This window comes from Sturnira hondurensis, unplaced genomic scaffold, assembly GCF_014824575.4.
Source record: "Sturnira hondurensis isolate 20B ecotype Veracruz unplaced genomic scaffold, ASM1482457v3 Scaffold0008640, whole genome shotgun sequence".
Lineage (NCBI taxonomy): Eukaryota > Metazoa > Chordata > Mammalia > Chiroptera > Phyllostomidae > Sturnira > Sturnira hondurensis.
In genome coordinates this window covers 427,759-449,268 of record NW_028081271.1, presented here as the reverse complement: position 1 = coordinate 449,268, position 21,510 = coordinate 427,759, and the positions used below count along the sequence as shown (strand labels likewise).

The window sequence follows — 21,510 nt, the reverse complement described above, 5'->3', positions numbered from 1 at the left end:
GTAAAGCAATTCCAAGGCACAACGTTCAAAATAACCCTAAGGAAATGCTGAAGTTTTGTTATTCTCCTTGAAGCATAAAGGAACCCAATGTAATCAATCTGGGGGAATTAGGTTAAACGTTTAACCTGAACTTCTTTGTTTAGGTTACACTCCTAGAGAAAAGGGGGGGTGTGAGCCCCCCATGTTAAAATCAACCCCTTTCTGACCAGAATGACTTTGGCTGCGTGTCTGCGACCACCCTTTCACCTCTGGGCGCTCACGTTTCCGGTCGTACTTCGGTTTTTGTGAGTCGGAAGACTGGGCCTTCGAGGACACGTAGTTCAAGTTCTTTAAAACAGTGACACTGAGGATGGCAAGGTAATCAATATGGACGAAGTCTAATTGTTTTTTTCACGTAGAACCATGGAAAAGTAAAAAAGCTGTTCACACCCAAAAACGAGTTCCTGAGACTTCACTTACGTATTCTCATGTGGGCGCATCCTCCCCTGCGGCGTTTCCCTTAGTTACGTAAAAACAAAACACGATGACCTGTTCATCCTGCTGGCTGGGCTAGAACCCTTGTCCTCGCCAAATTCCAAAACAGCAGGCGGACCTGTCCGGTAACTTCCTGCTCTAGTGCTCGGCGACATTCTCCTCCGCCAAGCGGCCAGACCCCCCCAGCTCCGTGGCCTGAACTGCGGACCCCGCCCTGCACCCCGTAACTGGCCCAGCTCCCCTCTCCAGCACGCACCCCCGCTCTCAGCGGCGATGCCCACGGCTCGGAAGTTCCCACGTCTGCCTGCACTAACCACGTGAAGTACATTTTCTGGGTGTAAAACCTACCAGAAATAAAGTCGGCCCCACCTGAATTACGTGGGTGTGTCTATCATCTTCCTGGCTTCCCCTCACTAAGGGGCTTTGGTGGTTAAGGCTCCCTCCCGAGCAGGCCCAAGGAACCTTACCAGCGTGGGCCTTACCGGCGTGGGCGGTGTGAAAGAGCCACTGCTCACGTTCACTAGTGCAACCGTCACTTTACAGGCGAAGAAGGCGGCGCCCTGAAAAGTTTAATGGAAGAGATGGGAGCCAAACCCACTCCCCTCCGCATGACCTCACGCCTCTGGCCTTGCCCGCGGACACAGGCTCGCGCACACAGCGCTGGGAAAACGCCCGCAGCTAAACGGGGCTGTACCCAGTGAGAAACAACCGGCACAGTCAGCTACCAATCCAAACTATATGTCTCCTAGGGACCAGCAGCCCTCCCGGGTCACCGCTGGCGGAGCAGGGGCAGGGTCTGGCCTCGCTTGGAGTGTTACTGCCTCGTAGTTGCTGCCTTGGGGGCGATTATTTGCCCCCTCCAGAAAAAAAAAAGCATTACCATGTGTCTATCTCCAGATTACTTTTACTAACATTTGGAGTCTTGTACTTTTAACGTAATACTAATTGACGCTGAGAGAGAAGTGAGCCGTGACCTGTCAGGGTGTGGGCCGCTGGGAATTAGTCCCTTCCTTGTGGGAGGGCAAACCTTTGCTGGGAGCAGCACAGCAGGCGCTCAGGAACCAAACGTGTAAGGATAATTGCCTGCGAACTGATTCTCCTGTGACCAGAGGCGCAGAAGAGAGAGGCGCAGAAGAGAGGCGCAGCAGAGAGCCAGGCCTGGGTTCCAGGGCTGACCCCCTTCCCTGGGTGCTGGGGCCTGCGAACATTGCGAACTTCGCGGACCAGCACCGGGGCTCCCCTCCTTGCCTGCCGGGAGCGGACGTTTGCAGCGTTCACCTCACCGGCCCACTGGGGATGCAGCGCACGAAGACATGCGAGGGCTTGCAGGTGGAGGGGCACACCAACAAGTATTATCATCACCCGGTAGTTACTAAAAGGAGGCCTGCAGAAATGGAGAATAATTACCAGAGTGGCACTAGGCATGCTTGCGAGAACAGACCCCACTCAGCGGGAGACCATGCACACGTTGTAACTCCCGGGGGAGACGCTGAACCACCCAACATGCACACAGAGGATGCTTTGGGGGAAAGCATGAGACGAACGGTTGCCTTAGGAGGCTTTACACTGAGCTAGAGTGATTCCCTGCATACAAAGAGGAATTTGGTCTAGGTGGAGAAAGCAGCTGGCCACCTGTAAGAAAAACAAGTGTTACTGGGCCTCCCTAAGACAGATGGAATACAATTCCGTCACTTTCGGCTACTTTGGGAACCAGGCTTCCCACAAATACCGACATCAATGTTCCCAGTAACCAGACACCCCCTAAATGAGATCAAAGCGTGTCTACCCCCGAATCCCGTCCCGTCCTGTGTGGGTCTGCATGAAAGCAAATCACTGCACAGTCATGCCAACTCTGCCGGCCCCTGAGGGTGTCAGGTGCTCTCCTTGCTCACGTTCTGGTCCATTTGAGAACCATGGAAACTGGGGACATTTCCGACACTAATTTTCACAGACCCCATTGTGTAGTTTTCTTATTCTTATCACACTCCACTGATGGCCTTTTCTGGTTTGGATTGTAAAATTAAGGTTAAGTAGCACATTAACCTTTCCCTTCAAATATGCCTTTTTGATGTTAGTTCTTATACAAAAAATGAAGTTAACAACCAAAAACAAATACAGATTCAAAGGACAGTGATGAGATACGATTCATTAAGTATAAAAATATGCTGCTTCAAATTCAGAATAATTTAATAATTCTTCATTATTTCATATGTATCTGGAAATGGCACAGAGACGTGTCCCGATCCCGTCACGAGAGGTAGGATCCCAGCGTTCGGCACGACGTTCCAAGACAGGGTCAGAGTGACATTCCGGTTCCCCCTGCAGGAGAGACAGCGAGCGGGGGTCAGCAGAGGCGTCTGTGGTTCAACGAAAGCATTTTGGTTCAAGTGCTGGGGTGTCCAGAAGGCTCACGTCCGACCAGCCCTTCCTAGCTGGCACCCTAACCTACAGACAGAAGCTGTCCCAAGTCCCTGTGTTGGGGGCACCCCCCACCGACCCACCCCCGACCCACCCTAGCTCACTCGGTTCTGAGCACGACCAACCGAGAGCTTCAATGAGTACAACACGGAGAATAAAAACAGACTCGGGTGGGAGACCTGACGACCGTGCTTCCAACCCCCACACTCTCGTCCTCTAGACGGGCAAACCCCCAGGAACCCCTCAGAGCGGAAAACCCAAGCGTGACTTGGAGGGTCACTTACTGTAGGTCCTTCATGTTGTGTTCGGACACTGAGGCCCAGTGAAGAGAACCAAACCTCCGTAGCAACGGGGCCAGCGCGCCACCCCCGCCCCTCCGCCCCAGCAGGAGCCGGCGCCCACCAAGCCCTGCACCAGCGCAGCAGCCGGGCAGGCCCTGGGCAGAGCAGGCCAGGCAGGCCCCACGCAGCAGGGGCCGAGCACGGATCCCCGCCTCAGCCCGGGCGGCCAAGCCACGCGCCACCACCTTCGGGGTCAGAGGTGCGCAAACGCTGGGCTACTCTCTCCGCCTGCCTCGCTTTACCCTCTACTAGCTTTCTTTAAAAATGAAAATATACCTTCCTCTCCCATTCTTTCACATTATCATTAAATTGTAAACAAATGACAAAGAACTGCTCACTTGAGGCCATTTCCATCATCAAAGAAGAAGTATTTTGTTTTCATATCTTTCAACAGCAGCTTCGGATTATCACCTCTCAGAACAATCTTGTCCCAAAGGACAACTTGGTTCAGCGCCTACATCAGAAGGAAAATGAATAGAAAAACTCATCAGAAAGAGCATCTTTGTCACTTCAAATTAAAAATGTTGGTAGGCAAACAGTTTATTATCAGTGAACCCAACTTGGGGGGAACGATTACAATCTTTAAGCGCACAAAATGGTAACAACTGAATGGATGTAAGAAGGGTAGTGCAGACATTTCTTGGAGAGAAGACAGACATTTCTCGAAAGGTTATCACTCCCTCTGCTAAGGCAGCCTTATTACTGAGGGTCCTCACATCTTTCTACAAGGTGTCAGACCTGCATGCGCTCTACGGTGAGGCTCTGGGAGAGGAAGAAGGAACTCAACTCCCCAAAAAGGGAGCACTCTCAAATCTCATTTTTTCCTGTAAATTTCCAAGAACCTCCAACCCAGAACGGACCCCACAGAGGCGGGGACACAGTGCCATCACGCTGTGAACACAGGTCACTGCTGCCCATTATGTCATGACAAGGTTTTTAAATTACCGTGGAACCACTAAAGAAGCCTGTTAAATATTTTTTCTTTTCATTAGAATAAAGTACAGGCACATCACTGTTTTATTATGGCAAGTTTCTAGAAGCCAGACACCTCTTTTAAGCTACTATTTTGACATATGATAAACAAATTGTTTGGAAAACTAGGGACATGAAATGGAGAGAACACTTATTTGTGGTCACCAGGAAATCCCAAGAACTGCGCTGTTCCTAAGCTACTGTCCATTAGCCTGTGAGGCCGACTGCTCAGTGTGTCTGGGAAGAAACGTGGAACAGGGATTTCCGTGAGAGGGTTCAAAACAGCACCTCACAGGCCCTTTCTAACAGGGAACGGAAACAGCACAAGGAATCGAGAACGTAGCGAAGTGAGATGCCTTTTTCTGTGTATTCATTCACCAAGGCAATGACCTATCCAATTCCAATCTGTATCAACTTACTAGTCAGGCTGGGCAAACCAGAATTACAAATATAAATGTAGGTGTATCTGTCACCAGGAAAATGACATTTATATTTGGATGGTTTGCTTTGAGACTTGTAGAATATTATGTATCTCCCCAGTTGTTACTCTTATCTTCAGAACAGCTTTTTCTGTCTTAATACTTCATAGATTCTCTACAGCAGAATTGATTCAACCCAATAATTCCAGGGCCTAACAAAATAGCTGGCATAAAAGATATGCTCAATATATAGGTACTACACAATGCGCTGACCGAAGTGCTAAAAATTACACTGAACTAAAAAAACCAACCAGCACATACAGCTGGTTAATTTGTCACCTCTTGAACATGAACACACCGCAAATGAAATACAGAAGCTGACTTCATTTCTAACTGCAAATTACCTCCAGTCCGTGCTGACGGCAGACGTGTGCCCACCCTGGGTAAGACGAACACATCCATTCATTTGAATGCTACAGGCTTCCCCTTTGTGTCTTAACTCACTTGTTAGAACCAGTCACTTTCTACTTTTATGTCCTAAGATTTGTTTCTGCGACCTTCTACATAAATATCTCCACCCTTATTCTAGCGTAACCAAAGCTGAAAATCGGACTGGACTAATAATACATTTCTACCACAAACTAATCTCGTTTTAATATATTTTAACCTAGTAGTTTAATAGCTTCTAATTATAAAACTTCTCATGAACTAATTTATGATTAAAAAGACTATCTTAAGTCCTCATATTGATAAATCCTACACAACTCCAAAACACAAACATTCTCAAGACAGATATTTATTAACTGTGTGAGCATGGTTTCATGAGACAATCACAACAGCTCAAACCACGTGTTACACATGCATATATGTATATTACATATCATATTTTGCCATATATAATGTGTACTTTTTTGCCCAAATTTTTAAGGAAAAAACAAGGATGCACATTGTACATGGGTAGTACTCATTTGGTATCTATATAAATATTTTTAATTATTTTATTTATGCATATATGTTAAAAGTGTAACTCTATAAAGCAGTAATAATATCTGTATGCAGAATAATACCCTGGGGCCCTGGCTGGTGTAGCTCAGTGGATTGAGCGCGGGCCTGCAAACCACATGATCGTGGTTCGATTCCCAGTCAGGGCACATGCCTGGGTTGCAGGCCAGTTCCCAGCAGGAAGCTCACGAGGGGCAACCATACCTTGATGTTTCTCTCCTTCCCCTCCCCTCTAAAGATAAATAAATAAAATCTTTAAAAATAATAGTAATACTACCCTGGGATAGGATAATCAGTTTTGTTAACTAAATAAATAAAAAATTGAATTAAAAATGAGCAAGCGTTATACATGGCAGCGTATTATACTTGGCAAAATATGGTACCTATAAATATTCACCTGGATTAAAAAATGACCTCAGAGATGACCCAAAATTACCTTTACAGTTTTTGATTACATATTTGGGTAACGAGAGTTATAAACACAGATTACAAGTTTTATTGACTCAGATGTCTTGCTGTCTATCTTTTTGAGTATAGCTGTGGAGAGGATACTTTAACGCAGACTCCTAAGGTGGGCGGCAAAGCCATCTCCCATTTCATCCTGCACCCAAAGGTCAGCAACACCCTTCCTGAGTTTACCACAAGTGGAATGGTCTTCAAAGGCCTTCAATCACATATTAATTTGAACACAAACCCCCACGTACCTTTACTTATAAATTACATACATAACACACACTACTATTATCCTTCCGGAACACCACTGTCGACAGTAAACGTAAATGTGCATTTCAGTCCTCTGGACTAACGGTGAATTTCCCAGCCGCCTTTGTACTAGATCTGCCTAGGTTTTCTCTTTTTAACCCTTCAATGGGGCTGAGCAGCTGAAAGAGGACCAGGCATCGGCCCCACCACGTTCTGCTCCTCCCCTGTGCTTGAATTGGGCCATTAGCATCGTCTACAATCTGTGACTTCTTGTTGGGAAGCTTTTTCTCTTTTCCATCGTGTGAGAACTAGTTTATTTAAAATTAGATAACATTCATAGTAATACCACTTAATTGGGTATATACTGCAAAACTTTCGCACGAAGCTCCAGGGGAAGGAATGAATAAACAGATACATGGCCGTCCAACCTCTTGCCCTACAAACTGCTCCACCTCCTCCAGAGTATCTGCATGTCTTAGGGAGGACATAACCACGCCGCCCCGCACCACGCAGGGCCTGAGAATTAGTGTCCGTCCACATGGCGCACGAGTGGAGCCCAAGGCCTTTCCCTCTTCAGTTTCCATTTCGAAACACACAAGTGGCTGTGTGGCGTCCAGGACAGCATGTGAGGAGGCTGGAGTGTCACAGCAACCTCACGTCACGTAAAAAGGCAAACACTAAAACACTGCAGCTCAGCTCGGACCCCTCGGAGAAGAAGCAGTAGCTCGCTTTCCTTAGACACTGCAGGTTACCTTACACGCAGCCCATTCTGGAGACCGCAGGGCTGCAGAGCTACAGAAACGGACAGGAAGATCCCAGGACAGAGGCCACCAGCGGAGATAGCTCCAGAAGTTCACCTCCCCACAGGCTTGTGATTTTTACTCAACTCCTCAGATCAGACATTTTGAATACTTAAAATTTGTATTTTTTTCATAAAGAACAAGGTTTTACACATCTACTAAAATACTTCTCTTTAGGGATACTTACATTATTTTTTGTGGAATATTCCGCTGATAAGTAAAGAAACAACTGCTTAACATTCCAGTCAAATATATTCTCTAGATGTAAACAAATTAAGGAATATAAAATAGATCTCACTTATTCTTAAGTGTTCATGGCAATATTAACCAAAATAGAAAAAAAGGAGAAGTGACCGGGAAACACACTGAGCCAGTAATACAAACATGTGAAAGATAAAGAGGACTTAATATTTCAGGCACACAGGATTCCACTAAAGTTCCAAAGTAACCAATCACCACAATTTAAATGTAATGATATGCAAACGTAAACTAGGCTCATGTGATTAAACCAAGTACAATAAATTGTGTGCACTGCCTTTGGACACATGCCAGCAGAGATCGAGATCGAAGGCTCTGGGTCCATGAGGTGCTTTGGTAGAACACACAGCTGGACACCACACTGGTTTCATCGGTTTACTAACGGAAAAGGAAAAACATCAGCACAATTTATTACGAGACTGGTGTCACTAAGAAATGAGCTGAGTCGATGTTTGGGTTTTACTAAGCATTCCGTGTAAAGAGTTATTTGTTATACGTGTTTACGTACTGATAGCAACACATTCACGTGCATCCACTAAGAGACACTATTTCAGAACTGAGAAGTCTAAAATAGCTCTTTTTTTCTTTCTGGATAGTTCTAAGAGCAGATGCGAGTTCAAGCTTTAAAAGCGGCCTTAAGAAGACTGGACTAAACTGGGTGAGACCCAGCACATGTACAGTAGTTGAGATACGAGGCAATTTCACTGTACTCGTCCAAACCAGCGAGTTTCAACTGCGTGCCGCAAGAATTTTAAAAATGTGCTATTCCCGACTATTTAGTCAGAACACTGACCTCTCTCCCCGTAGAGTGTCAAATTAAAACATGACAACAGCCAACATGACAGCAGCCATCTGGTGTCAATGCCCTGCCTTGAACCATAAATACACAGGTCACATAATAGAGTTGCATCTCATTGGTCACGCTGTATAAGGTTGTGTCTGATTGGTTAATTCCTGGTGCCAGAGATCCTTCTATACAAGTACAGGCACCTGACTTTTCAAGAAGTCACTCTGGAGTTTAAAGGGTAGATAATTACTATCCTCTTTGTAAATTAATCAAAATTATACCTATTTTTTAATATGACTTACCAAAAGCCATTGTGATAATGACCTTCCGAACCATAACAGATGCAATTCAATCTTTAAACATGTTTCTATCGTGAAATATGAAGATAGACTTTGGGATTGTACAAGAAATACCCCATCTAGGTTGGATGAGCACTAGTAACATTCTTCCTTCTTTAATTCAAACAATCTAATTCTCTCTTTCCAAAATGCAGATTCAAACTCTCCTGAAGCTTTCGATTTACGTAACATTCCTGCAAAGAATTCAGAGGATCTTCTCAGGGTAAGTGCTGAATCTACAAATAAGTTCCCTCCAGATGTGAATGAGGAGGTATTAATACAATTTAACTGATGAAAAGATAAGCCTAGAAATTTCCAAGGCTTGGTTGATAGTCACTGTCCCCCTACAAGGTGTGTATCATTAGAAACCATACNCCTTCTTTAATTCAAACGATCTAATTCTCTCTTTCCAAAATGCAGATTCAAACTCTCCTGAAGCTTTTGATTTACGTAACATTCCTGCAAAGAATTCAGAGGATCTTCTCAGGGTAAGTGCTGAATCTACAAATAAGTTCCCTCCAGATGTGAATGAGGAGGTATTAATACAATTTAACTGATGAAAAGATAAGCCTAGAAATTTCCAAGGCTTGGTTGATAGTCACTGTCCCCCTACAAGGTGTGTATCATTAGAAACCATACAAGCAGCAATGAAATCGTTTCTTAAAGGATATCTGCCGTCACATCAAAGTTTATGAATCCCAGATCACTTCTTTCTCTAGGTCCAGTGAAGTCTTCCACATTTTTTCTAGAAGTAAAGATAAAAGCTTTACCACCGTGCAGACATATCAGCCCACAAAACCCACAAGATCCCTTAGATGAAGTGACAGACGGGATGTAGCAGTAGGCACAAGGGGAGACAGCAATTCCACAAGGAAGTGAGTGAAGACCAGAGAAACCTGTAACTGTGAAATCAGGACAAACTTTCAAATTCGATATCAAAGTCGGTCTTCAGCTATTTTCACGTACCACAAAAGAGTCCCTAACAAAGCCCAGAGGGAGATAAAAACTGCTCAAAAGATGTGTGAACGCTTGATGTCAACTGGCTGGGTAGGATGGGTGCAAGGAAGTGCCCATTCTAAGGGGCAGTGTGGGGGAAACCAAGGGAAAAATGACAGTTGCTATTCACCAAGTGCCTACTGTGTGCCTGTGTCATGGCTACTACGTGTTTTCACAGTTTTAGACACAAGGAAATTAAGGCCCAGAATAGTAAGAAACTGGAGCTAACAAGAGCTAACAAGATTAACAAAATTAACAAAAGCTAACAAAATTAACAAGAGCTAACAACTGTTTGGCGTTTACTGTGCACCAAGCTCTTCAAAACCCCCAGAGTAGGCAAGGGCAGGGCTCACTTCCACCCAGAGTCTGATTTTTGAACCTAAAACACAGTGACCTAACAAACAGCACCAGAGCAAAAAANTACGTGTTTTCACAGTTTTAGACACAAGGAAATTAAGGCCCAGAATAGTAAGAAACTGGCTCAAAATTAACAAGAGCTAACAACTGTTTGGCGTTTACTGTGCACCAAGCTCTTCAAAACCCCCAGAGTAGGCAAGGGCAGGGCTCACTTCCACCCAGAGTCTGATTTTTGAACCTAAAACACAGTGACCTAACAAACAGCACCAGAGCAAAAAAAAAAAAAACAAAAAAAAAAAGCGGGGTGGCAGGGCGGGGTAGTGGTGAATGCGGTAACTGTTAAGATGACCGGCGTGATGGAGATTCTGACAAATAAAGAAAACTAAGGTTGAAGAAAGAGAACTTGTTAGAAGGTGGAACAGAAAAGAAAGGTGGGAGAACCAGAAAAAAAAAAAAAAAAAACCTCTACGTATCCCAGAAAAAAAAGTGCTAGAGAATAAAATAATCAAGAAAAAAGCAAGGGCGAAATGCCCACGTCATTCCAAAGTTCTATTTTTGGCATTTTCTCAGATTTATTCAAGTGGTTGGCTCTTAACAAATAAAAGCCAAACCGCACCAGAGAGCTCAGATGCCGGCCCCTCTCCGAGCACCCGCACCGCCCTCGCCAACTTCAAAGCGGCTCCAGCAATTCCTGCCACCGAGCAGCCCAGATGGGCGCTGCGGGGGGAATGTCAAAGAGGGCGAAGTCCGGGGGCCGGGGCCCCCGCACGGCTGCGGCTCGGGGCGCAGGGGACCCGGCCGGGCTGGGGACCGGGTGCGGCGGCGGGGGCCCGGCGGGGGCCGGGCGGGGGGCGGTGGCGCGGAGCGCTGTTGTGTNCACCCGCACCGCCCTCGCCAACTTCAAAGCGGCTCTAGCAAATCCTGCCACCGAGCAGCCCAGATGGGCGCTGCGGGGGGAATGTCAAAGAGGGCGAAGTCCGGGGGCCGGGGCCCCCGCACGGCTGCGGCTCGGGGCGCAGGGGACCCGGCCGGGCTGGGGACCGGGTGCGGCGGCGGGGGCCCGGCGGGGGCCGGGCGGGGGGCGGTGGCGCGGAGCGCTGTTGTGTAGCTCCCTCATTGGCCGGGCGTGGGCGGAGGGAAGTGAGGAACAGGAAGGAAGCGGAGGCACTGACCCGAGGAACACTCAAAATTAAAATTTAAGAGCAAGCCCGGGAATTGGTGGCAGAAAGGTGGGAGTTGGAGGGGGAGCCCGCGAGGTTCCCCCCGGACGCCTGCCCTGGGGACGCCTGCCCTGGGGTACGGAGGCCGCCCAGAACGGGGACCTCGGCGGCCCAGCCTCCGCCCCGCCCTGCCCCGCCCCGGCCCGGAGCAGCCGCTGCACTCCGCCGGTCGGGCCTCGGCCGCACTCACAGCATGATCCGCGAGACGTGCAGCCGCACCGGGACGCTCCTGTCTTTGAAGGCGGTGGTGATGAAGCAGCCGAAGGTGAGCGCCGCCATCACGCTCAGCGAGAAGGCGAACAGCGAGTTCGCCCGCGACAGCACCGTGTTCATCGCGGCCGAGTCCCCCGAGCCCACTTCCACACACACACCCGGGGCCCCGTTCTGGTCGCGGATCCGCTCTCTGCGATCCGCGCCGCCTGAGCTGCGCGCGAACCGGGGGCGCGCGTCGCCGCGGCCCCGCCTCCCTTCCGGTCCTCGTCGGGAGAGCGCGCGCGCCCCCGCCCCCGGGACACACCCACCAGGCGGCGGACTGCCCCGACAGGAGGAGACTGGGCCTCGCAGGGCCCACCCCTTTCTTCGGCCTACTGCTTCCGCCAATCAGCGACGAGAAGGGGTGGGGCGGTGGTTTGCCACTTAGACCCGCCTCCTCTGCCCTGGATCCACTCAGCAACTCCGCCCCGCCCCCCCGCCGTCCCCCGCGGTCCCCCTCCGGGCTCGGATGCTCTCCCTTTTCGGTGCTGCCGTTAGGTGGTCTCGGACCCTGGCCTGGGGACGGATTGTATTTCATTAATCTGCACTTAAAACCAGCAGCCAAGCGTGGTTGTCTGGAGTGTGACCTCACGTGGTGCTGCGTTTGGCAGCAGCATTTTACCTACTCCGGGTCTTCCCGCAGTCGAACGGGTCCGAGCTGGAACTGAAACCCCTTCGGGGGTGGGGGGAGGGGGCGGAAGAGGCCTCAGCATCCTTACAGCTACCGCTGTTTACTTTCCACGTGCGACCTCCCGGCTCCTGGGACTGCTACCTTCCATCGGATGCTGAAGCGGTTTTAGGCGGTAACGGTTGATGCTATCGATTCCAGTGTACGCATTTAACTGGTAGTTCTTCTAACAGACCTCGCTGGGTTGTTAAGATCAAAGGCGATAAATGGCTGTGCGGTTGCTGTAAAGCACAATGCATAAGAATTTAAGGTTGGCAAGGCATCGGTACCTAATGGCCCTCGCGGGCTTTCAGGTTCAGACTGTCAGCACACACCTTTGCTCCTTTCACGGCGGCCAAATTTTTGCAATAATAAAAGTAGGACTCACAGGGTCTAGTAATCTGCTTAAATTATTTTTTTAAATTTTTGTGTTAATAAACCAAAAGAGGTCAAGAACACCTGGCCTAGGACCTGATCAGTGGCTCCCATCTTCCCTTGATGAGCCAGCCCTTGCTCCTCTGCGTTATGATCCTTCAGTTAGTTTCCTGCGGCCATAGTGAGTGACGCTGTGCCAGCTGTCGCCTTGAGAGTACCGCACTAAACAAATTAGAATAGAGGCCAGTAGTGAAAAATGGACAAGTCCTTCGATGAGTTTAAAACTTCATTTCTGTCTTCCAGGCAGCCACAGTTCATTCAATAAAGCAACTGTTTATTGGATGCCTGCTGTGTCACAAATGATCCAAAGATGTATACCAGCCACTTTCTACCCTCGTGAAATTTATAATCTTGTAGAGTCCATAAAATAAAGACCGACCTGAAACGCAAACAAATACCAAGGAAGTTACCACGTGCTGCAGACTTCAGAGGAGGAATCACGTCTGTGGTCACGTAGGGCAGAGCAGTGTCTGTCCGATACCTAACCTAGTGCCTGGACGATGGGGCTTAGATACTCCTGTGAGGTGCTAGTCTTGTATTTTGACGTTTACTAATTAACAATTAATCATTGTTCATTCAAATTATATTTGTGCTCTCTCCTTTTTTCTTTGGTTAGTGTTTTTCTTTGTTGAGTTTTTCAAAGAACTGTCTTTTCCATTTCTTCATTTTACTGTTGTTTGTGTTATTATTTTAGTGTCATCTACATTTTTCATTTCATTTTTCTTTGGTTTACTAGTTTTAGGAATTAGATGTTTCATTGATATATTTTCATTTTTATTGTTGTGATAACCACTTTGTCTGTATCCTAAAATTTCTGATGCTTTTTTAAAAATTATGTTTCCTCTTTGAGAACTAATTTAATTGTGTGTGCATGTTTACATGTGTGTGTTCAATTTCCAGAAGAAAGGACCTATTTCATTTTGATTGTTTTAAATTAATGAATGATTTTATTTCACACAGGCAGAGAATGCTGCTTGTTTGTTCTTTGGATTATTGAGATCTTCTTTGTGGCCTAAAATAGTACATTTGTGAATGTTCAGTGTGCACTTGTAAAGGTGATATATTTTCTAGTAATGGTACACAGAGGTTGATCTGTATTATGACATCTACCTTATATCTTTATTAATTTTTCATTATCTTGATTTTGCTGGATTGAGAGAAATGTATGAAAGTTTCCATATTATTTTTCTTCTCTTTGTAGTTTCTACATTATGAAATTTGAAAGGTTACATTTTGAAATTCATGTAACTTTTATCTCTTCATTATGAACGGTAGTCCTTAGCATTATAGATTTCCTCTCAGTGTTTTTTGATCCAAATTCTAGCTTGTCAAGTACCAAGATTGTACGGAAGGACACCGACGCTGTTACTGATCTGAAGTAGTACTGTAGACCTCAAAAGAAGGTTCAGCGGCTTTTCACTAAGTGTCATTCACCGGTGATAGTTCCCACCGAGAACCTGACGGCAGTAGTCAGAGGGGTGCTTTGTCAGCACTGCCTCGGGTAGGAAGTGGTCAGCTGGGGAAGCCATGCTCTTTATATTTCTGCAGAGCAGGAAGAACCTAGAATAAAGGTTAAGTTTCCGACCGCTTGCCCGCGAGTAATTATTCTTCATTCAGCTGATCTAAGAAGAGGGAAGAAGAATAAAGTATTTTATGAGGAAATGCTTTAAATAAAGGTATGTGCACATCCGAGGTCTGTCCAGAAGGTATCCAGCCATGTAATATGAAAAAATAGAGACATTTATTGAAGAAGATATGAGATATAAGAAGCCTTGTACATAGGACAATGATGCTGCAGTCCCCTTCAAAGTAGGTACCTTGGGACCTCACACGGTTCTCTCAGTTGCCATCAGCTGCCCCGTTGTATTTTCCTGAATCTTATCAGTGGTCTGAAATCTCTTTCCTTTCAAAGGTGATTTGAGTTTTGGGAAAACCCAGAACTAACTGGGCCCCAAATCTGGGCTGTAGAGGGGCACTCCTGTGGGTGATCTGATGTTTTGCAAAAAAACTGCACAAGCCCTGATCCATGAGCGGGTGTGTTGTGGTGAAGCTGCCAGTCACCAGTCGCCCACAGCTGCGTCCTACTGGATCATCCAGATAGTTTCTGTGGAAGAATGTTTAGGCTTAATGCAGAATTTGATGCAGATTCATTGTTCTACTCAGCCATTTTGAATGGGATGGCCACACACACATACACTCACTCAGTGGTGTCTGCTGTCCCCACCAACGTACACTGAAGTCGTTATTGTTCATGCCTGCACATTCCAGTCCACTCTCCTTGACTGCCAGGTTACATTGAGGCCACACAAACCATTCTCTTTATATTAACAACGGCTGGACTTCTTTCTGGATAGACCTTGTAGACAGGTAAGAGGTAGAAAAAGGAAGTAAACCTAAAGAGGCAAGCGTTGCACTCAAATACATTCTTGTGAGGGATGTGTAAGGGTTAGCACCAAGCTCCCCAAGGAAGTTGCTGCACTGGGGTATGTTACAGGTCTGACACGCTGAGGACTCCAGTTGAAAATGTTTTTTCAGAAGGAGACTATATTGTACCATCCATCATGGAGGGTCATACGTATTTCCATTTCTTGTAGTGGCCAGGGAAGAACCTTGCACATAGTAGATGCAAAAAAAAAAAATTCTGATTGAATTAAGAGATCCTGACTCCATATGACATGATGTTGTTTAAGAAATTTCCATGGAAAAAATACATATTATACACCAGTCACAAGGATTTAAAGTATAAATTGACACAATGGCATAGAGGACAAAACTAAATGGAACATGCAGGCCCAGGACAAGTTGTAGAAGCCTTGGTGCCAGACTGGTAAGTTTGAAAGTCCTCCAGGAGGCAATAGCAGTCTTCGGGGGTTTAGATCAGTTGAATGTAGAGACCACGTGGGCTCCAGGTAAATAAATAATTTCTTAGAGAAGGGTGAGACTGCCGACTGGTCGACCAGGTGGAAGATAGTTGTTGTGGCTCAGATGTGGGATGATTGGTGTGAGTCAAGGTCATGGCAATGCAGATGAGGTGAAGGAGCAGGTACATGTACAGGCCCCCGTAATTTCATGCATTGCCTCCAGTCCTCTCTTTAGCCCACCTGTGGGCACCTGACGGCTAATCTGCGTGACAAGGTGGCCTCTGTGTTCACAGCTGCCTGTGCCACATGCATGTGGTGGATGAGCTCATTGAATATCCTTGGGAGGGGCCTCTGATATGGCACCAGAGACCACTGTTTCCTGGGGGTCTAGAGCTCACTCTGCCAAGGGAAATGACAAACAAGACGCCCTTCCATAGTCCCTGGAGAAAGACATCCAGAAATTATTGGGATTCTTTGGATAGTTTAGGCAGTTACTCTCCCACTGCGCTGTTCATAGCATCTAGACGACCACCCTTTGAGGAAGGGGCGAGGGGCCAGGGAAACCTGGGTGTTCTCTTAGTAGAGGGGTCCAATCCGCTCTTCTCTCTTCCTGGCCTCCTCTGACTCACCCAGAAACTCACTGTTGAAATTACATCTCTAACACTGCATGGTGGACGTCTGGTCACTGCAGAGCCCAGGTTCAGCTTTGTATCCCTGCACACCCATCTCAAGGAAGCTACTCCCGGCTGTAAATAGACTGAGGCAAGAGCTTTCAGCCTCTGGGGATGACATGCTACTTGGCGCTAGGCCGGTGCCCCGTTGTAACACATTCAGGCCATCACAGCTCTATGGTAAGTGAGCCCTGGAAATTCAGACCATGCCTGCTGAGGTGGATTACCTTTTACTCGTTTCCATTCTCAATTACAGGAAAGTTTCTAGACCCAGTGACATACAAAGCCCACCTGTCCTGATGGGAAAGAAAAGGGGAAAGTGGCTGTAGCAACTGTGTGGACCAGTTAACAGGCCTGAGACCTTGATCGGTCGAAGTCCCTGCTTAAAAGGTCCCCCTTGTTTGGCACCGGGAAACCAGTGCCCTGCACTGATATGAAACTCCCAAACTTATCGAGTGGCTCACTTCCCCTAAACCATTTGTGGAAATGGGGTGGTTTATGCCACACACCTGTCTCTTTTCTGGGAGTCTGGAATTTCGGTCCTCACTGGCCAGACGGTGTCTCCACGACCTGCCCCAAGTGAAGACCCTGGGCACTTTGTCTGTGGTGCTTCCTGGGGTGACAGCATGAACATGCTGTCCCAGTCCATTGCCAGGGACGTCAGCACGTCCCGGGGGTCCCCACAGGGAGAGGGGTCTCAGGTGCTGTATGTAGCTGGTGTCCCCCCAGCCCCTGCTCCCTCCGTCCCAGGTGCATTTTCCCTCTGCTGACTGTGCTTTGCAGTCCTTTCCCGGAATAAGCTGACTGGATCACTGTATACTAAGTCCTGGTCAATCCGTGAACCATGGTGGTCTTGAGACCCCTGATGCCAGGACTCTCTCCCATTTCATAAATTTCATGTTTAGAATGTCCTTAAGGATGTCTGCCAACACCCAGGGAAACTTAGGCCCTCTGTTCTGCAAGTGGAGGAGGAGGAGTGTTTTATCTTTAATCCTAAACTGTGAATGAACTGTCTTGTGTCCTTTTGTTTCCCCCTCCTGCACCTCACCTTGCCTTTATTCTGCCTGGCCTTCAGAGAACTCACCTTCCCCTCTCTGTTTCAAAAGCCAGCCTCGGGCCCAGCGTGTCACTCATGTGTTAACTCATGTGGACACATCGCACTAGGTTCTTGACCTTGAGTTATGGTTTTCACAGTCTTCTGCTCCCACACACACGCACAGCTTTGGACGGGAGACGCTTTCCCAGCCAGTTCATCATCACTGAGCCACCGCTCAGAAGCCTCCCTGCCAGGCCAAGTCCATCATCTCGGCCAAGTGTATTCTTCACGTGGACCTCCTGCCACTTTCCTGCGCCTCATTTATTTACATAAAGCTGAAAAGGAAAGTCAATATACGACATAGATGGTTAGGAAACCCCAATCCTCACATTACTATTTTCTTCTGAGGTTTCTTTAAGCTACTGGGAATACTTGAGAAGGTTAGAAACCCATATGCAGCCAAAGAAGAAACATCTGACTTCTTTATATCCTGACTTTGAAAGGTCTGTTCTAAAGGAAAAAAAAATGATTCATGAGAATTTTAGATTTTAGCTTCTGGATGCTGAAATATGCTCAATTTTTTTGCACTGTTACACTCCTCTGAACCCTTATGTTGGAAGGAAGTTCAAAGTAACAGGCAATTTGAATATATACTGCTAAAACCGAAGCTCTTGAAGCACAAATCCTGCCCCTGTGGCTCACTCATGTGGCCTGCTGCAGGAGCCCCTGATAAGTGACATTCTAGGAGCAGGTGGGGAAGCGAGGGACTGTGACTTGGCTTGAGGTCTGTAACAGAAGCCAAGAAAATGATCTTGCCACGCTCCCTGGTTCTACCATGAAGCCTGGCAAGCCCCAGGTCCCCCAAGAGGCTTCTGAGGGTGGTTGTGAGTCAGCAACGGTCAGTGTCTGAGATCTGAGCTGTTCCCGAACCTGGTAGGGGTCTCTGCATTAACATCGCTTGTTGGTAGAAGGCACAGGCTCACTCTGAATTACCACATTTAGCAGCTGGTAATTTTGGTGGTAAGTTTCTAGGGAGAGATCCCAAGTGATCCTAGACATCCACTGATTCTCGAGGGAAAGATCACTAGGAAAAAGCAGTGATAGGTCAGGTTTTCTGTCTCCTCTCACACAAAGATCAAAAGGCGGACCCTTGGTCACTGCAGATTGTTTCTTCCCTTTCTCTCTTCGCTGAGCCTTTGGGTGTAGATGTGGACACAGGGACACCTGCAGCTTAGAGTGGATTTCAAACTCTTCCCCTTAACCTACGACCAGTGTCTTTTAAGGAAGGAAGTGTTGCTTGTGTGTGTAACATCTTTTAAAAGTTTCTTTAAATGTATGGGGAGAACATTGTCGTAATAAAACAAGTAGGTGATGGAGATCTAGAATGTTTTTGACTCTACGTTAATTCTTACAGAAATAATTCTTGGTAACTTTTCTCTAGTGTCGGGTTTTCAAGTCACATAACCTCAACATATTGCATGTACTCATTGGGCTTTGATTTCCTGGTTATAAGAGAAGAAACCCCTATCGGGAAACTTCTAACAGAGGCACTACTCAGGCGTCAGGCAGGGAAATGGTGATTAAGCAAGGTGTGCCCAGGCAGGTACAAGGCATCCGCAGACGTTCAAGGCAAGACCCTCGGGCACTATGCTGAACAGTCCGCCTGAACTCAGAGGTGGGAGCCCTGGCAGACTCGAAGTCCTGTCTAAGGTGTGGGTGAGAATGAGGTGGGAACATTGAAGTTTGGGATCCACAGGGCTACTCAGAAGTCACTAAGGATGCTCCCAGGTCCCAATTAGGCAACTCTGATTAAATATGCTCAACTGCAGGGCCCAGGCATGTTGAGGCTGGTAGTAAGATTCCTTCCCGCAGTCAGGATGGACCTACCAGCTACGGAACTGAATCCACAGGTTGGGACGGCAGGAGCGTCCTGAGTCGCAGCCATAAGGAGCTGCCAACAGGCCCGGAGGGGGAAGGACGGCAGAACGTAAAGACTGCTGTTACAGGCCTGTTTTTATTTCTCTTTTAAAACAAAGTGCCCATGGTTATGTGAAGGAATAGGTCGAGTCTCAAAACATATTTTAATAGAAGGGAAATTATAAATTAAAAACAATACACAAATGAAAAAAATGAGTTGTGTTCAACTCTCCAATTCTGTGGACTGTATCCCAGCTTCAAATTTCTGTTCAGTCTCTGTGTGTGTATAATGTTTAAGTTGCTCTGTGTTCATTTGATGAGCGCTACCTAAGTGAAAATGATAACTTTAAAAAATTTCACAGTTAAATGATTTCCCAGTACTGCGCCGTTCCAGAGACTCGGTCCTTAGCTGGTGGAACGGCCTGTAGGGTGGACCGTGTCCCGAGGGCGAAGTGCATTTTTCTCTCACGTCGTGCAAACTGCCTCCGGTGACACCAGGAGTAGCGGGGGGCACCCAGCACTAGAGAGTTACGAGTGTCACCGTCACTGTACGTCAGTTCTGTCCACACTCAAATGTGTTGAAAGTACAGACACCAACTACCGACACCACGGTTATCCTTTCCACCCAAGCTTTCATGTAATGATCACACTGCGATAGAACAGGGCATTGAGATAAATATCCTTTAGAAATTAAGGCCAGTCATTATTTTTAAAAACCCACAACTGAGAATAGGAGACAGAAAAAAGCATTTACAACATGTCAGAGTGGAAGGGGAAAGACCTAAAGGTTCCCTGCAGATAAAACTTATTCGGTGAATTATTTAAATTATTTTCTATTTGGGGGGGGTTAATGACTGACAGAAAGGTGGGGCCTGCAGGGCAGTAGGGTACAGGAGGTGAGTAGAAAAAAAGAATAGTAGTAGAAAAAAAATGGTTCATGAGAATTTTAGATTTTAGCTTCTGGATGCTGAAATATGCTCAATTTTTTTGCACTGTTACACTCCTCTGAACCCTTATGTTGGAAGGAAGTTCAAAGTAACAGGCGATTTGGAAATGCGGCCTTTGCGTGCTTAGAAATGTGGCTTAGAAATGTGGCCTTTGCGTCTGAGTAAAAGGTGCCGGGAAAAGGGTGACCGTCTGCGGTTAGACGTCTGGTCTGCAGGGTTTGGGGGGACACCTAAGCACCCTGGTGACGCCTCAGGGAGCCTGCAGCTGTGCCGTCGTCTTGACCGCAGGGCCCTGCCCGGCCCCTGGGCCGACTAAGCGACAGCTGCAAGGGATCCAACATTCAAATTGGAGGTTGTGCCAGAGCTGGAAACCAGATACCAGCCGTGGCTGAAGTCATAAGTAGTAGATGACAAAAGCCTGGAGCATCTGGGAGAGGAGGAGATGCCCAGGCCGCCCTCTCCTGCCCCAGTCCGTGGAGGGACCCTGGCTTCCCCTGTGGGGGACATGATCTCTGAACAGTGGGGCTTCTTGGTCCACGCCCCCTTCCTGAGAGCTGTCGTTTAGCGACAAGCCTCCCCCGTGCCAACCGTCAGGTGGAGCATTCCATTTCATCGACTAAGTCCACACCTGCTCCCAAAGCTCCTAGCTCACAGCCCAGGGGGAGGAGGAGAGACTCAAAACAAGTAACAAATGGTCTAAAATCAGCAGAAAGTGCTGGGAAGGACAAGAAGAGGCGGCTAAGAGCGATGATGATTACAGACTGAGTGGTCAGGGAGGCCTCGAGGGGATCCCGTGAAGACATTTCTGCAAGCTGGGAGCCTGGGTCTTGTTCTGGTTCTCCATGTCTCAAACAAGTAGAAACTTATTTCTCTCTCACTTAGATGGTTGGACCTAGAACTCCTTGCGTTCTAATTCACATCCAGCATGACAAGCAAAGAGAAAGAAGCTTAGAGACTAGGTCCTAACCTGCTGGCTCACGGAGTAAGGGTTTCATTTCTCTGCATTCCTTGTACCGGGGTGTGGTCTTGTGACAGCAGTGGTATGTCAGTGGGGGTGCTTCATGTCATTTCTGAACAAGATCCTTAGGAGGAGGCTGTGGCTCTCCCTGTCCCTCCTCCTCCCTGCCGCCGGAATGGGAATATGCTGGTTGAGTGTCCACAGCCTCTTGTGACAATGATCCCGCAATTCTGTCCCTGAGGGCTGGACACCTGTGGCAGCAGCCCCACCCTCCCTCCATTGTCTCCTCCCCACTGCGCTCCAGTGAGGAGAGGCAAGTTTGTATTTTGTTTACACCACTGGTCGGGAGTGTTGTCTGCCACGTGCAGCGCCAAGCCAAGGCTCTCAGCCGTGGCCCAGACAGGGCTGCCGTGTGCCGAGGACACTCCAGGCCCTGGCCTGCCCTGGCCATCCCGCCCCCAAGTGGCAGGGGTGTGTGAGGGAGGGCTGGACAAAGCCAAGGTGCAGAGGAAGGAAGAGGGGGGAAAGGTTGCTGAGTCACCAACCCACAGTGACCACGACAGGCAAAGAGGGAAGGGCTGCCCTGGACAGGATGGAAGGGGGGTGGAGTTTCTGTGTGCCAAGGGCTGAGAGGAGGTCTGTGTGGAAGTGAGCGGCGTGGGGGGCGGTGGCCAGATCTCGG

At 47.7% G+C, this 21,510-nt stretch overlaps 2 protein-coding genes across 3 annotated transcripts in view; one reads left to right on the top strand and one right to left on the bottom strand.

Annotated features, from left to right (window-relative positions):
• The window catches only part of ASB5 (ankyrin repeat and SOCS box containing 5), a 75,901-nt gene that overhangs the window by 5,532 nt on the left and 48,859 nt on the right, over window positions 1–21,510 (top strand). The window contains exon 2 of one of the 2 annotated variants that reach the window (XM_037055117.1): window positions 8,667–8,734. Coding sequence is in view for 1 of the 2 variants with exons in the window: in XM_037055116.1 (XP_036911011.1) it covers window positions 8,926–8,999 (74 nt within the window). In the remaining variant the exon portion in view is untranslated. Of the gene's footprint in view, window positions 1–8,666; window positions 8,735–8,916; window positions 9,000–21,510 lie in introns of those variants that run through there. The other variant, XM_037055116.1, reaches the window with a different exon arrangement.
• Window positions 2,638–11,544, bottom strand: SPCS3 (signal peptidase complex subunit 3). Its single transcript, XM_037055121.1, has 5 exons — window positions 11,275–11,544; window positions 9,183–9,256; window positions 7,316–7,392; window positions 3,572–3,687; window positions 2,638–2,793 (listed from the first exon to the last, which is right to left on the bottom strand). The coding sequence occupies exons 1-5, from the start codon at window positions 11,415–11,417 to the stop codon at window positions 2,661–2,663; spliced, it is 543 nt and encodes a 180-aa protein (XP_036911016.1). The 5' UTR covers window positions 11,418–11,544; the 3' UTR covers window positions 2,638–2,660.

Excerpts from the sequence above, each read along its gene's own strand:
- SPCS3 (XM_037055121.1), bottom strand. The coding sequence starts at position 11,417 with ATGAACACGGTGCTGTCGCGGGCGAACTCGCTGTTCGCCTTCTCGCTG. Across the intron at positions 7,393-9,182 it reads AAACTTTGATGTGACGGCAG|ATCTAGAGAATATATTTGAC; the intron begins ATATCCTTTAAG and ends TAATTTGTTTAC. Across the intron at positions 2,794-3,571 it reads GATGATGGAAATGGCCTCAA|GGGGAACCGGAATGTCACTC; the intron begins GTGAGCAGTTCT and ends TCTCTCCTGCAG.